The following is a 15,515-nucleotide window of genomic DNA, read 5'->3' as shown; positions in this document are numbered from 1 at the left end:
GACTACCCCAAAGGAGGGGCTAAAAGATCAGCCATGATCTACTTACAGGTTTAGGAGCTGCACGATGGTCTCCGTCCTTGCAGCCTGTCTCCTCTTAGCCCAGGCTGCAAGGCTGTTATCTCGGGTAACTGAGTGTGGCAAATCCTTGGCATGTTTTCCCCGTCTTGCTGCCGACTGTTTGTTTTTGCACCTGCAATTTCAGGGGCTGGTCACTGGCAAGTGGCCCGCCAGACTGCAGAGAAAACCAAGATCGAATTGCTGTTAGGCACAAGATCCTCCCAGGTCAAATGGAAGAGCCAAGCAGCGCTGAGTGGGGCTCTCAGGCATCTGGATGAGAAAACCCTTGATGGCGCACATCTGGTGAGTGCGGTCCTTATGGCTTTGAGGTTATGATGTACATCCAGACTTCCTTAAAGGATGGGATGTGCATTTTGAGCCTGGCACGCAAAATAACGTGAAACATCTGAAGCTGCCTTATACTGAGTCTAATCTGGCCCAGTTATTGTCTAGTCTGGCAGTGGCTCTCTAAGTCTTCCCCAAGCCGGTGCCCTCCAGATGTGTTGGACCAGAACCCTCATCATCCCCAGCCAGCATGGCCAATAGCTGCTCTGAGGTCTTGGGCAGAGAGTCTTTCTATGCTCTGTTGCTGGAGATCCTGTTAACTGGGATTGCTGGGGGCTGAACTTGCTGGTGAGCTCTGGCCCTCCCCTTATTCAGCTCACAAAGGTCCTGTTCAGATGATCCCCCCCCCGAACATCCCTGTGTCCTGAGAATGGATGGCTGTGTGTCTCACGATTGATCGTGTGTCTCTTCTGCTCTCCCCGCTCTGTGTGTATAACTAAAGGCCTGACCTGGAAGGTGCCGTGTTGATTTGAAAGCAGGATCTCCTTGGCTTGGAACCCAAACTCTGATGTTCTGCATGTGGGGAGGGGGAGGGGGGAGGTTCTGCATGAAACTGAGACCTGCTCCTGATTTTACTGTATGCATTGGTCAGCATAAGACAACACCTGTTGGATCAGATCAAAGGTCCCTCTAGAACCCAGCCAGATGGTTTGGGGAAGTCCACAAGCAGGCCACAGAGGGACCGCCTCCCCGCCTCTTTTATTTCCCCCACCACGCCCGGATCTGGTGTTTAGAGGTGGACTGCCTGAAAATACAGAGGTTTCCTATAACTGATTGTAATTGTGCTGCTTCATTTTACTGTCTCTTTTTATTGTTTCTCCTGATCTAACATTTGTTGTTGAAAGTTGTAGTGCTTTCATGTTGTATTATATATGCATTTTTAACTGTGATTTTTAATTTTTGTAGGTAAACCACTTAGAGATTTTACTATATTAAACAGTATATAGGTATTACAAATAAATAAACAGAGCTATCATGGCATTGTTGTTGTTGTTCAGTCGTTCAGTCGTGTCCGACTCTTGTGACCCCATGGACCATAGCACGCCAGGCCTTCCTGTCCTGCGCTCTCTCCCGGAGCATGCTCAAGTTCATATTCATTGCATTGGTGATGCTATCTAGCCATCTCATCCTCTGCCGTCCCCTTCTCCTTTTGCCTTCAGTCTTTCCCAGCATCAGGGTCTTTTCCAGAGAGTTTTCTCTTCGCATTAGGTGGCCAAAATATTTGAGCTTCAGCTTCAGTCTCTGTCCTTCCAATGAGCACTCAGGGTTGATTTCCTTTAGGATTGACTGATTGGACCTCCTTGCAGTCCAGGTTATCATGGCTAATGATTCCATAATGATCTCTGTGAATTTGTCCAGTCCCTTTTAAAAGCCATCTTCAGTTGGTGGCCTTCGCAACAACGTATAGCAGCGATTTCCATAACCAGACTGAAGAACCACCTTTGCTGGGGGCCAGTCTTGAACCTGCTTTCAGTCACTTTCATTGAGTGGTAGCCTTGAGCTCTAGTTTTCCGGGAGAGGAAGAAATGGGGTCCTCGCCAACACTGACTCTCTCCACAGCATCCATCATTTTGTAAGCCTCTGTCTCTCTCCCCCTTATGGCCATGTGGCTAGGAATGGGCTTGCAGTCCAACTCATCTGGAGGGCACCAGGTTGGTGAAGGCTGCTTTAGGCCTTTCTGACAGGGAAGGTCTTCCAGTTCTCTGATCATTTCGGTTGTATTGTTTACGGTGGGAAGATGGCTGGCTAAGCATCCTTGGAAGAGGCCCAGAGTTTGGCTTTTCCAAGTGGAGGATTTTCCATTTTTCTTTAACTGGCTGTCCCCAACTCTGTTTCCCGGCTTCCTATTTCCAGATTAAGCTCCACCACGTGAAAAGCCCTTCAGAACTGTGCTCGGTGGACATCAGCAACCAAAATTTTGCCTCGGTGAGCAGGAATGTTTTGCAGTGTGAATTTACTGCGTCATGCATTGACTGGAACCTTGGAGTTGGAAGGGACCTCGGAGTTCATCTAGACAACCCCCTTCTTGGGGGGGTTGCCATGCAGGATGCAACCACAACATCCCTGACAGATGGCCCTCCAGCCTCTGCTTAAATACCTCCAGCAAGGGAGAACCCGCCATCTGAATTAAATTTAAACAACATTGTAAAAAGAGGTGCTCCAGTCCAGATTGCTAGTCACATACTGGATGATTCCATTCAACCATGTGGGGCAGCAGCCATGGCTGTCGGGCCTCAAGATTGCCCCTCACCAGCTGAGTTCAGACCAGGGCAGGCTGATGGCTCCAATATCAGTGGGGCAGTGAATCCACTCTAGGTTTCAGTCAGAACCAGTCAGAACTCTAAAGGAGCTATAACTCCTTCACTGCCCCTCTGACATCGGAGCCACCAGCCTCCACTAGTGCAAATGCTGGGGCATATCCAGCACACCCCTGCAGCTGCACATTGCGAGTCGAATGTCGGTGGTGGGGGATAAGCTGCCTCCCTTTCAGGGAAGGTTCTCTGCCATGACTTTTTACCAGCTTAGGCCAAGTGTGGCCCTATCTGCAGAGGACGGACCTTGCCTCAGTTATCCACGCACTAGTCACGTCCATGCTGGTCTACTGTCATGTGCTATATGTGGCGCTGCCTTTGAAGACAGTTCAGAAACTCCAGCTTGTGCAGAATGCGGCCACCCAAGTATTGGTGGGGGCGATGCGATTCGATCATATAACGCCTATACTGCGGCAGCTGCACTGGTTACCGGTGCGTTTCCGAGCCCAATTCAAAGTGCTGGTTTTGACCTTTAAAGCCTTAAACGGTTTGGGACCAAGTTACTTGAACAGGCCTTCACCCATGTCAGCTTGCCTGCACTTTAAGATTAGAAAGAGAGGCCCTTCTCATTTGCCCACCCATGAGAGCAGTCAGGTGGGTGACTACACACGAGAGGGCCTTCTCTACAGTGGCCCCACACCTTAGGAAAAAGCTGCCTTTGGAGGTCCGCCAAACTCCATCAATGCAGACTTTTAAGAAGGCCTTGAAAACATATTTCACCTTGGCCTTCTCTTCATATGACTGCTATTTTTGCTGTTAACATTGGTGCTGGTTTTATTGTTGGCTTTTATTGTTGTTTTTATGTTTTTATCACTTTTAATATTTTAACTGTTTTTATGTATGTTATTGTTGTAAGCTGCCTTGGGGGGGCTTCTGCTCTGAAAGGCGGCCAATAAATATTTTAAATAAATAAAAATAAAATGAATGACTGATCTTCTCACCAAAGAACTAGTAAACTGTAGAGGAATCTCCAGGTTCCTCGGAACACAGGTTGAAAACCACTGGCCAGCCTCTGTGCTTTAGATGTCCCCTGGGAGCTCTCCGAGGCCTGGAGCTATACTGCAAAGTATGCTGCAGTTCAGAGGGGCAGGCCTTTCAGAGATGCCGTCTCTTCAGGTGATGTGGAAGGAGTTGTTTTCTTTCCCATTTCTGCAGGCAAAAGAGGACGATTTTGAGCCATTCAATTCTGTTGCCTATATCAACGCCACGGAGAATCTGTTGACCTTAGGTAAGGAATGTGTGGCACTGAATTGGCTTCAACACTGGGACTTCATTATCACTGGGTTTGTAGGCTGGGTGAGTAGACGGAGCATTTCTTTGTGCCGTGACTCATATCTGGCCCACTTGAGATGGCTATGGGCCAGTCCAAATGGGCCTTTTTTCCATCTGTATAAGACTCGTTCACTTGAGTCCATGAGATGTGGTTGCCGACCTGTAGCGTTCCCTTGATTTCCACCTCATTGTTACATTTTTTTCCTGACATGTCTTGTGACAATTTTTCTGTCTCTTGTGCTGTCACTGTGCAAGTATTTGTGGTGTGCACAAGCAACGTGCAACTTGGAGATAAGAGCCTTTCCCTGCTGTGCAGTAAGAAAGGTCAGATTTGTTACCATGCAGCAGGGGAAAGCTCTTATCTTTGATCAGCAGCTGACCAGAGATAAGAGCTTTTCCTATTGTGGCATCAGGCTGGGTTTTTTTGTAATTGTTTTTTTAGATATTTTAAAATTTGTTTTAAATTGTTTTATTTAGGTTTGTAAGCTGTCTTTGCCTTGAAAAGCAGCACATATATATTTCTTAAAATTTGATTTACTTATTTAGTACATTTCTATACCTCCCAATAGCTGGAGCTCTCTGGGCAGTTCACAACAATTACATTGAAGACTTAAATAAATGAATATGTCATGATGGCTGGGTGACCTCCCCTTCCCTGAACTTTTCCTATTAAGGGGCAGGACTGAAGTAACCTGACAAATTCTTGGGCTCCTCCAAGCTTCTTCTGGTGTGGGTTAAACTCTTGTTTCCTGCTTCTCTAGTGATTGGATTGACCAGATATCCTTATGGATCATGGAGATTGAAGCAGGCTTTGGCCCCCTAGTTCAGTGGACCTAGGATCTGGCTTTGGAAATGGGCTGTTAGGGTAAGGCCAGATGGGACAGCCACAGACCTGTTTTTACTAATCCAGGTCCTGCCCCAATCACTTATGGCAGGGGTGCTGAACTTCGGGCCTGTGGGCCAAATCTGCCCCACCTGGGGTTCTAGTCTGGCCCTCCAGGCTACCCCAGATGACCGTGTCCCACCATCCCCTGATCCCACCATCTTTCCCTCAACCATTTGTTGGTTTCCCAGCTTTTCCACATCCCCCCCCCCCGCCATTCTAAAAGGTTGACATGCCTCTCCTAAGGCTTAGAGCATTTCTACATGAAGTTTTTATTGCATGCTCGTGATTGGTCACTCACGGAAGTTTGTGGATCCTTTACACAACGTCAACCTTCAAGTCTCCCACACTTTCTGACCTTTATGCCGCTTTTTAAAAGATCGGAGATAACCCAGTAAGGAACATTAATCCGATATATTGGCTGTGTGTAATTGCGCAGTTCTGCTTTAACCACAGCACCATCTAGTGGCTGTAAAATGAAACATATAGAACTTGCTGAGAAAGGAATTCCCCAATTCAAAGCATGTGTCTGCCCATGTAAAGGAACCGATCTTAATCCTGCAAAGAATCTGGAAGCAGAAGCTCCAGTAAGGATGCAGCATTTCACCCTTGTGTGGTGAAGCTCTTGGTTACTGGCTGCTAGCACTTTAAGCTCAAATGAACTGGTATTTAGGCCTGCTCCCTTTGGCCCTGCCCACCCCTGGAATGTGATCCCCAAGAGTTTCTCTGGAGCTGAATTTGGCCCACAGGCTGAAAGAGGTTCAGCACCCCTGACTTACACTTACGTGTGTGTGATTTTTTTAAAGAGCAGAAGGGGCACACAGATGGCGGAGTCCTAAATGGGGGTGGGGGGTTGGGAGCACCACCCATTTTGTGCTTGGCTTCTGGCCCACTAGCCCCAAAAGGTGGCCGCTGCCATGCAGATCCGTCCGATTTACATTGCCTTTTCCTTTTTTAATGCCCATCTAGAAGTGTTTCGTAAATTTCCTGGGCTACGGGAACTGGAACTTTCCTTGAATGGCCTGAGAAATGTGAAAGTCAACGCTGGGGACTTTCCGCACCTGGAAGTAAGATGAAAGGGGATCTTGAGCACTAAAGAGGCTTTCTCCCATTCCGAAGGGGTCAATGACATGCTGCATGCAAAGAGTGAAGCACTTGCTTCCTCCCGGTTGCTCCTCTGACCTAAATTCCCCCTTTCCTAAATGATTTTCCCATTTAAAAAAGCCTCCATAGGACTGCTTTTGATACATGTTGTAACATGTACTTACTTAGCCTGGGAATCTCTGCTGAGGCCTCATCCTTTGCATCCCACAGGGCCCAGGGTAGAGGAAGGGTTGCAGTGTAATTGTAGAATTCCTCTTTTCACCCTTTGAATTTGTACCCACCCTTCCTCTCTCACGGTCTCCTGGTAGGAACATATCAAATGAGAAAACAATATAAAATATCCCATTAAGATGTCATTACTCAGTGAAATTACTCAGTGAAATTACTCAAAAACATCACCATTGATAAGATTCACCACTTTTATCTTGGCCCCCAAAGCCAGCAGGAGTAAAAACATCTCCCCTATGCCAGTGGGTGCCTCTTCCAGCTGGTTGTGGAAGACTTTGTCTGGTTGACAAAGTCAACTTGTGTCATCACTGTGATTGTGTAAGAGGGTGTGTGCAGGTGTGTCTCTTTTCCCTGCTACCAAACTGACTGCTTTGCCTCTGCTCCAGATCCTGGACCTCTCGTTCAACAACCTGTCTCCTGTGGATGTCCAGGCTCTGGGGAGCTTGCCCCATCTTAAAGTTCTCCATCTTACTGCCAATGGACTAAGTTCACTTCCACTTGACCTGGCTGTCCCTGAGAGGTAGGTAAGCCCCCGGGGAAATCAAGCTCCCTTTCAAGCAATGTTTGGGGGGCGGGCAGGCTTCCTGCTTCAGCCAGAAAGAAGCAGAAAGCAGGCTGGGTTTGGTCTTGACATCAACTTTGAGGCAAGAGCCTCCCTTCCAGTGGCCTTTGCTCAGAACTTTCCTGGGACTGATTTGGATGGAGGAAATAGGTGTCATTTGGGGTGTCTTTTGTGCCAGTGCAGAATTTGCTAGCCTGAGTATCTCATGAATCACCTTAAAGAAAAGCAACCCTCTCCAACCCAACACTTCTCTTTATTTGTTTGTTGGTTTATTTATGAATGAATGAATGAATATTTATATGCTGCCCTATGGAAACCACTTCTCGGGTCAGCCCGTACAATACCATCTCCTCTTTCCTCTGTGAACTCAAGCAGATACATATTGGGTGTGTCTCCCAATCATGCACAACAGCCCTTGGGTTGTTTAAACCCTATGCAGACTTGTTAGGAAGTGAGCCCCGTTGAATTCAGTGGGACATCCTTATTCCTGGATAAACATGCAGCAGTTTGGGCTGTGTGTGATTTTTGAACACTCAAGACTGGTAGTGTTGGTGCCATCTGTAGGTGGGGAACCTCTGGGCCATGGGCCAAATCAGGCCTGCCAGACCTCCCCACTGAGCCCTGGCCATGGCCCCACCCCTCCCTGAAACCCCACCCCTCAGGAAAGCTGAGGTGGCAACAGACGCCTGCTCCATTGGCAGATTTAAAAACCTCCCCTTCTGGCAATCCCCTCCCCCCACTGCTCAGCTGATCGGTGGTATAGAGGGAGCTGCCCCAGCCATTTCTGAAAGCTTTTTATTTGTGTGCTGGGAAAACGTCCCCTTTTGCAGTTCACAGAGGGGAAACACAGTGAACTGACAATGCAAGAAGAGATTGCTCTCTGCTTATCTGGATTGCTTACCTTGAGTCCTCTCTGTTGACTGTGAAATGGGCTCCCCTTTCTCATATAGGAGAGAGAGAGAAGGGGGGGGGAGAAAGGGGGCAGGGAGAAAGCGAGAGAAAAGTAAGATGTATGAAAGCCTTGCGTGTATGAATGTCCGAGAGCAACAGACATTTTATATTTCCATCAACAGCGAGAGTTTCCCGAGGTTCCCGGCTTTGGAAGTCTTGCTCTTGGACGACAACCACCTTTCTCACCCAAATGTCTTTGTCAGTCTAGCCAACCTCCGAAGGTAAGGAAGGAAGGAAGGAAGGAAGGAAGGAAGGAAGGCTGGCTGGCTGGCTGTGCTTACATCATTTGGAGCAAGCCTGCCTAGTGTGACCAACCAAGCCAAAATACAGCCTACCAGGCATGTGCAGTCACTTGCTGGGCCCTTGGCAAGAGCTTCTCCCACCATCTTGTTTTTGTAGCTAGCAAAGCCAGAAGGTTTCTCAAACAACAGTCGGGCCTCCATCCATGTGTGACTGGACGGCTCCATTTGGCTTGCTGGATCACCAGTTGTTCAGGCTGGATCTAGAATAAAAGCAATGCACTGGATTGCAGTAATCCAGATGCTGCTGCTTGTTTATGGTCTGGTGTGAAATGTGTTTGATTCACATTTCAGCACCTTGCCTGCCACTTGCCTATCGGCCAGCTGCTCCCTCTGCTTGTTATCTCTCAAGCTGCGATGGGCACGACCTTGCCTGATTCGGATGGCCCATGTTAGTTTTGGATGAATCGGTCTATTTCTGGTCCATGTGAGTTTCACACGTGTCCATTTGTAAAGCTGTCAAATCCCATTTTTGCATTAATTGGCTATTTTTTTTTTAAATGTAAAAATTTGTATTTAAATATGTATTTTTGAACATATCACAAAATGCCCATTTCTAGACAATACAAACCCAGCCATGTGATCTGCACTGTTTGGACCTCCCTGTGTTTCTGGGAAAAGGCTGTTATTGGTGCGCTTTCTTTGCATTTATAAAAGACAATTGACCACGTCTCCTCTTTTTAATATGTTGTAAGATCATGGAGAGCTGGCCGTCGACAGTTTTTCATATGTGACTGATAAGAAACTTCAAGGCGACAGTTTGAATCTAACGTATGATGCAATACGGCCTCTGTCAGGCGTGGGCAGGCATTAGGCTTGCAGGATGCGCTTTGTTTTGCACTGGGACAGATCAACTGGAGTTTGTGGCAGGACAGGGTGGAGCCAGGGACAAAATGGTGGCTCAGGGGGTTGGGCCAATTGCCTGCTGTATCCTGTGAGCCATACATTGGGATGACCTGTATATACATGTCTACCAATGGCATGAGGGATTCTAACAGTCTAATATATGTATGGTTTTATTAACCACTTGGGAGTTGGGAAACTCCCTTGCTCGTGTACTTGAAAATCATCGATTAGTCCCCCACTATAGCCTGATCTACCTTCTCCAGCACAATCTGGATGCCAAAAACTCACCATCTACCTACCCTACTTCCTACTAGTGAATTGCTGTCTGAACAAGAGATCCAGGGCAGCTCCCACAAACCTGTTGTCTGAATGAGCAGTATGTGTGGCCAGATCCCTGACAGACTAAGGAATGGCGAATAAAAGGGACATGATGCTCAGCGACAGTTGCTCTGTATCAAGTTCTCCCAATCCTGGAACATTCAGGCAGGCTCGCCCATGTCCTCTCCCCACCTCTGCCAGTGGCAGCATATCAAATGGGATGGAGACAGGGAAGCCTGGCCAGGGGCCAGGAGTCACCCTGAATAAATATTACAGGAGAGGGCAGGGAAGCCAGCTTGGGGCTGGGTCAAGTGTCACCAGGATTGGCGTCAAGGGTGGGCATGCTTGGGCACCTGCCAAGGGCCCACACCCCACCAGGGGCCCACTGATAAGATCCCCCCTGGCATTGCTGCTCCTCCTCACCGCTGCAGCCTGCTTGCTCACCTGCCTCTCGCTCTGGCCCTGACTAGGGTGGTGGTGAAAAGCAGGAGCAGCAGCAGATCCCAGCCTCCTTGCTCCCTGGCTCTTTGCCTGTTGAGCAAGCCAGCAGCAGCAATGATGGGAGAGGGGATGAGGAGGAAGAGCACCTGGGGACAATGGCGGTGAGAAGGTGGGCTCACTGAGGGAGGGGCCCATGGAGGGTGCCTTGCCAAAGAGCCCACAAAAACCTGAAGCCAGCCCTGAGTGCCGTGGCTAGTTCCACCCTGCGACTCAAGAGTCCCACTGTCCATCCGGAAAAGAGCACCACAAATACGTGTACTTGGACAGCGTGGTTTCACTCGCCAGCATCGGCTTGCTTTTAGAAAAGATCTGGCGCCCTGCCCTGGTCTCTGCAGGAGTTCTGCCGAAGCTGGCCTTATTGCCACATCCTTGTCTCCTTAGCCTGAAGCAGTTAAACCTGGACAAAAATGGAATTAAAGAAGTGCCGTATCTCCATCACACGGACAATTCCCGCTTCTGCATCCATCCTTTATCAGCAAAGTCGGGCATCAGGGAAGGGCTGCGCAGCCGGAGAAGTGCAGGGAAGCAGCTCCACCAGGATGGGTCCCCGGAGCTCAGCAGGAAAGCAGAGTACATCATTGTTCAAAATGGCAATGATCCGGACAGGACTGGTGGGCCCTAAGTGTATATTTATTGTTGTTATTTATTATTATCGTTATCATTATTTTAGTGGCAGTAGTAAAATTTATGTCACTTCCCCCCTCCAGTGAATATGCTCATGGTTAAAGAAACATAAAATAACAATTATTCGGTCATTAAACACTATACAAATGACAACATCTCAACAGTAAAAACAGCATTTGAAAAAGCAACCAAGGCAGCCAAAAGTGACACACAGCCTCAGCCCTGATCCATTTGTGCAAGGTCATCAGTGCATATGGCACTTTCCAAAGTGACACAGCCAAACAGGCCGGGTCCCTGCCCTAAGGCTCTTACAGCTGGGTACCGCAGGGCTCAGTCTTGGGCCCAGTGCTCTGCAACGTATTTATTAATGACTTGAACGAGGAGGTGCAGGGAATGCTTATCAGATCTGCAGATCACAAAATTGGGCGGGATAGCTAATACCCTGGAAGACAGAAACAAAATTCAAAGTGATCTTGATAGACTGGAGCGCTGGGCAGAAAACAACAGAATGAAATGTAATAGGGAGAAATGCTGAGTTCTGCACCTAGGAAAAATAAACCCAATGCACAGTTACAAGATGGGGGATACTTGGCTCAACAACACTACAAGCAAGAAGGATCTTGGAATTGTGGTAGATCACAAGCTGAATATGAGCCAACAATGTGATGTGGCTGCAAAAAGGGCAAATGCTATTTTGGGCTGCATTAATAGAAGTATAGCTTCCAAATCCCGGGAAGTACTAGTTCCCCTCTACTCAGCACTGGTTAGGCCTCATCTGGAGTACTGTGTCCAGTTCTGGGTGCCACACTTTAAGAAGGATGCAGACAAAGTGGAGAGGGTTCAGAGGAGGGCAACGAAGATGATCAGGGGACTGGAAACAAAGCCCTATGATTGAGGACAGACTGAAAGAACTGGGCATGTTTAGCCTTGAGAAGAGAAGACTGAGGGGAGATAGGATAGCACTCTTCAAGTACTTGAACGGTCGCCACAGAGAGGAAGGCCAGGATCTCTTCTCAATCATCCCAGAGTGCAGGACACGGAATAATGGGCCAAAGTGACAGGAAGCCAGATTCCGGCTGAATATCAGGAAAAGGTTCCTGACTGTCAGAGCAATATGACAATGGAACCAATTGCCTAGGGAGGTTATGGGCTCTCCCACACTAGAGGCATTCAAGATGAAGCTGGACAGCTATCTGGCATAGATGCTCTTACTTGGATTCCTGCATTGAGCAGGGGGTTGGACTTGATGGTCTTGTAGGCCCCTTCCAACCCGACTGTTCTATGATTCTACAATTCTACAGTTTATTGGGAGGGTGTGATGGAAGGGGAAGAAGAAAGAGTGGGCCCAAGGGGAAGGAGGGAGGAATGCAGCTTAATGGGGTTACACAGAGTTGGCCTGTGGCCAGATGGGGATGAGAATGCGGGTGAAAGGCTTACATAGGCATCCTGTCTTACTGACGATTTACCTGTTCCCCGTCTGTGCCATGTGTGCCTAAGGAGTGGGTGAAGTACCTGACATGGAATGTGAGCCATTCAGATTGAATGGCCCGGTAGCTGAGCAAGAAACCCCTGCAGGCCACATTCTGATTTTTTTGCCCTGCCTCCTCAAATGTGTTGCAGTTTCAGGGCTGTAGGAAAATATGTTTTGATTTAAGGTCCATTGGACAAAACGGGCTCAGCCTTGTTGGCATTTCAGTGTTGGCTATGTACCTTCACCCCTTTCCAACACTGATATTAACATATCTGCCTTTTTTATTATTTATTAAAAAATACACAGAGATTGTCTTTCCATCCTGTTCCCCAGATCTACCAACACAGGTAAGACTTTCTTTCTTGCAATGTATCCTTCTTGGCTGTTGTAGGGCATGATCCTGTCGAGACATTCTCCTGCACAAACTGGCTCCCATTCATTTTGATGGAGCTTGTGCTGGAGAACTTCCGGGCTGATGCGCCCTTTGTTTTGGGCACAAGCCCTCCTGGTAAAGCTTTAGCGCAGCGTGATTCATTTAAGTCTAAGAGAGCATAAGATGATTTGATCTCACTGAATTGAATGGGCTTAAATCCAAGTGTTTTGGTTTGTGGAGGAAGCTCTTGAGATTTAGGCTGGTCAAATAGTAATCCCTTTTAACAGATGGATTTGGATATAAGGCAGACCTACCTGGGCCTTCACAATACTCGCGCGCACAGCTCCACGCACGCAGAAGGGAAAGATTCAGGGCAAGGCTGCTGACACAGCAGGGGAGCTCTCCAGCCGGGGAGTAGAGGCCAGGAGCTAGTCAGACAAGGCGCTGCACCAGCAACATCCAGGCAGCAAGTAAAGGGTTTCATCATCCAAGCAGTGTCTCCCCAGGTGTATTGGGGTGGGGTGGGGGGTGGACGACACACTACATATTCAAATGTTCCATGCCCAAAACTGCCTGCATGTGGAAAGCTAGTATTTCAGGAAGAAGGGTTCTAGTCGTCTCTCCTGGACGTGTGTGTGTCAGGACCACCTCAGAACAACCCTTTTTTCCATGCGACTGTGACACATGCACGTGTAGAGATTCCAGTGGGACAAGTGATGAGTAGTTAAGCAAGCAAGCAAACGGCAACCCCCCAGGCATGATGAATTTGGACTCTTTTTTCCAGGCAGGCATGGCTCCCTTCCTCACCCCTCCTTTCTTTTCCATTCAGGAAAATTCTCCTTCGCCACGCATTGCTTCCAAGGTTTCCTGTGCCAGTCCCATCCCAGAGTTCACTCTTCCCTTGCCAGAGCTGAGGTTTCTCAGCCTGGCCAACAACCAGGTGACTGGATCCTTCTTTCTGCAGCGTTCCAAGCCAGGTGATCTTTTTGCAACTGGGGTGGGGGTGGCAGTGGCAGATTCTCTAGAAACAGTGGCAGTCTTGCATCACCATCTTGCAGAACCTCACCACGAGTGCTAAATATTGGTGCCTTTGCCCTTGAAAACCACTCTTGTAGGGACTTCTTGCGGCAGGTGGTGGGGTGGCAGTCATAGCTCAGTATTGGAGCACATGCTTTGCATGCAGAGCTTGAATCCCTGGCGTCTTATAGTTCCAAGCTATAAGGATCATCAGGAGGCAGGACTGGGAAAGACCTCTCTTTGCCCAAGACCCTGAAGAGTCTATGTCAGTCACGGTGAACCAGTCTTCTGCAACCTGGTGCCCTCCAGATGCGTTGGACTTCAACTCCCATCAGCCCCAGTCAGCATGGCTATGCCAAAACATCTGTAGGGCAGTGGCTTGGACTAGCCTGGCCTTCCCCAACCTAGTTCCCTCCAGTTGTGTTGGACAACAGTACCCAGCATCCCCCTGCTGGGATTTGTTGTCCAACACATTGGGACGGAACCAGGTTGTGGAAGGGTGGACTAGGCTGTACTGGGGTAGAAGGACCAAGGACCATTGGCCAGTCTTGGTATAAGACAGGTGGCTTCACCACAACCTCCATTCACTAGGCCTGTTTAGCACTGCTCCCACATGTGGCAATCCCATCGTAGAGAAACAGACACTTTCAAATATAACAGGGGAGGGGAAACGGTAGATTAGGATCTACTGGTAGGTCTCTGGGTGACTTGCAGTAAGAACATAAGAATCTTGCTGGATGAGACCAAGGGTCCATCCAGTCCAGCGTTCTGTTCACACAGTGGCCAACCAGCTGCCCACGGGAAACCCACAAGCAGGACAGGAGTGCAACAGCACCCTCCTGCCCATGTTCCCCAGCAACTGGAGTACACAGGCTCACTGCCTCTGATGCTGGAGGTAGCGTATATCCATCAGGACTAGTAGCCACGGATAGCCTTCTCCTCCAGAAATTTGCCCAGTCCCCTTTTAAAGCCATTCAAATTGGTGGCCATCACTGTGTGTTCTGGTAGTGAATTGAATTCCATAGTTTAACCACATGCTGTGTGAAGTATTTTCTTTTATCTGTCCTGAATCTTCCACCCATCAGCTTCCACCAGTCAGTAGACTGGCAGGGTTTTCCTGACTTCCAACTGTTTAATAATAGCAACAACTCTGCGTGTGTGTGCGCGCGCGCGTGCGCATACACCTGCATGCTGAAACAAAGAAAACTGGGGGGAAATCAGGAGTGGATTTTGGGGGGGAAACTGAGAGCCCAGTTCTGGAAAACAAGAATCATGGGCTGAGCATATGCTCAGAAGTACCCTTTGCCCTTCTCTAATTCTAACTGTATGTCTGCTCCACTGAGGTTGTCTTCACACCTGAGTTTTTTTTAGCAGGATCGTTCTTCTTTTATCACTGGTTTTCACGGGACCTTTAAACAATGCTGCTGCTCTCCTGCTGCTATCTGACAACTTTCCTTCCTTTTTCCCGTGTTATCTGAGAATGGGGAAAACCTGGCATTTTCTGTGCTTGCAATTGAAATTGCCATTTCCCCCCTGTGTATTTCCCCTTCAGTGCTTTGTCCTGCTTTGTGTGGGCATGTATTGGGGGGTGTTGCTGGGGGGTGTTGAATAACATTGTCATGACAACAAATTGGTGGGAAGGGGGGCAGGTCACTGACCGAGCGTCCAGTGATGTTTCTGCCTCTCTCCCATTCCACTATGGGCTCCGAGATCCCCTTGAACACAGCAATGTGTACATCTGAGTAAACTCATTGGCTGTAAGGCTTTCCTTTCCTGGGAGTAAGTGCCATTGAAATCTGTGTGGCTTGCTCCTGAGTAGGCATGCATAGCAGTGCACTGGAAGTCTACTTAGAGTAGCAGTCTTCAGGTCTCCCATCCCCTTCAGTGTATATACTTGGAACCTCCCCCTCCCACTGACTGCACTGACTGCTTCTTCTCCCTTTTGCTCACCATATTGAGGGGCTTTTTTCCTGCCAGGGTGGATGGGGGAGTCTCCCGTCTCAGCCATGCAGGAGAAAGGCTTAACAGTTAGGATTCCAGTGGGTATTAAAAGTGCCTTTTCTCCTCCCCTGAATACATTCATCATGGAGAGCTTGGAATGGTCATTTTTAATAGTTTCCTTTTTGAGTGTGGAGTTGTTTTAGATAATGCAGTAATGCTGAGGGGGTTTTCCATACTATTCCCTCCTACCTAGCCAGCCACTATCTCTTCTCCTAGCCCACCTTGCAGGGTCGTTGGGAAGCCAGAATAAGGGGGAAGAGTAACAACACAGCGGGGGGTGGGAAGGAAGCCAGGTCTAATGAAGAAGGTGTCCCCGTAAAGCGGTCACCTGGGCAGGGGGATTGCTGCTAG

At 48.5% G+C, this 15,515-nt stretch overlaps 1 protein-coding gene across 1 annotated transcript in view; it reads left to right on the top strand.

The window, feature by feature from the left end:
- XRRA1 (X-ray radiation resistance associated 1) overlaps positions 1-15,515 on the top strand; it is a 39,495-nt gene that overhangs the window by 329 nt on the left and 23,651 nt on the right. The window contains exons 2-10 of the mRNA XM_084845385.1: positions 203-360; positions 2,257-2,328; positions 3,870-3,942; positions 5,839-5,936; positions 6,588-6,721; positions 7,837-7,935; positions 10,060-10,289; positions 12,080-12,120; positions 12,976-13,086. Of these exons, the coding sequence (XP_084701511.1) occupies positions 203-360; positions 2,257-2,328; positions 3,870-3,942; positions 5,839-5,936; positions 6,588-6,721; positions 7,837-7,935; positions 10,060-10,289; positions 12,080-12,120; positions 12,976-13,086 (1,016 nt within the window). The remainder of the gene's footprint in view (positions 1-202; positions 361-2,256; positions 2,329-3,869; positions 3,943-5,838; positions 5,937-6,587; positions 6,722-7,836; positions 7,936-10,059; positions 10,290-12,079; positions 12,121-12,975; positions 13,087-15,515) is intronic.

Source organism: Heloderma suspectum, chromosome 3, assembly GCF_057233095.1.
Source record: "Heloderma suspectum isolate Gila_16-S chromosome 3, 16-S_ref, whole genome shotgun sequence".
Classification (NCBI taxonomy): Eukaryota; Metazoa; Chordata; class Lepidosauria; order Squamata; family Helodermatidae; genus Heloderma; species Heloderma suspectum.
The sequence above is the reverse complement of the archived record's forward strand: the minus strand, read 5'-3'. Positions and strand labels throughout refer to the sequence as shown.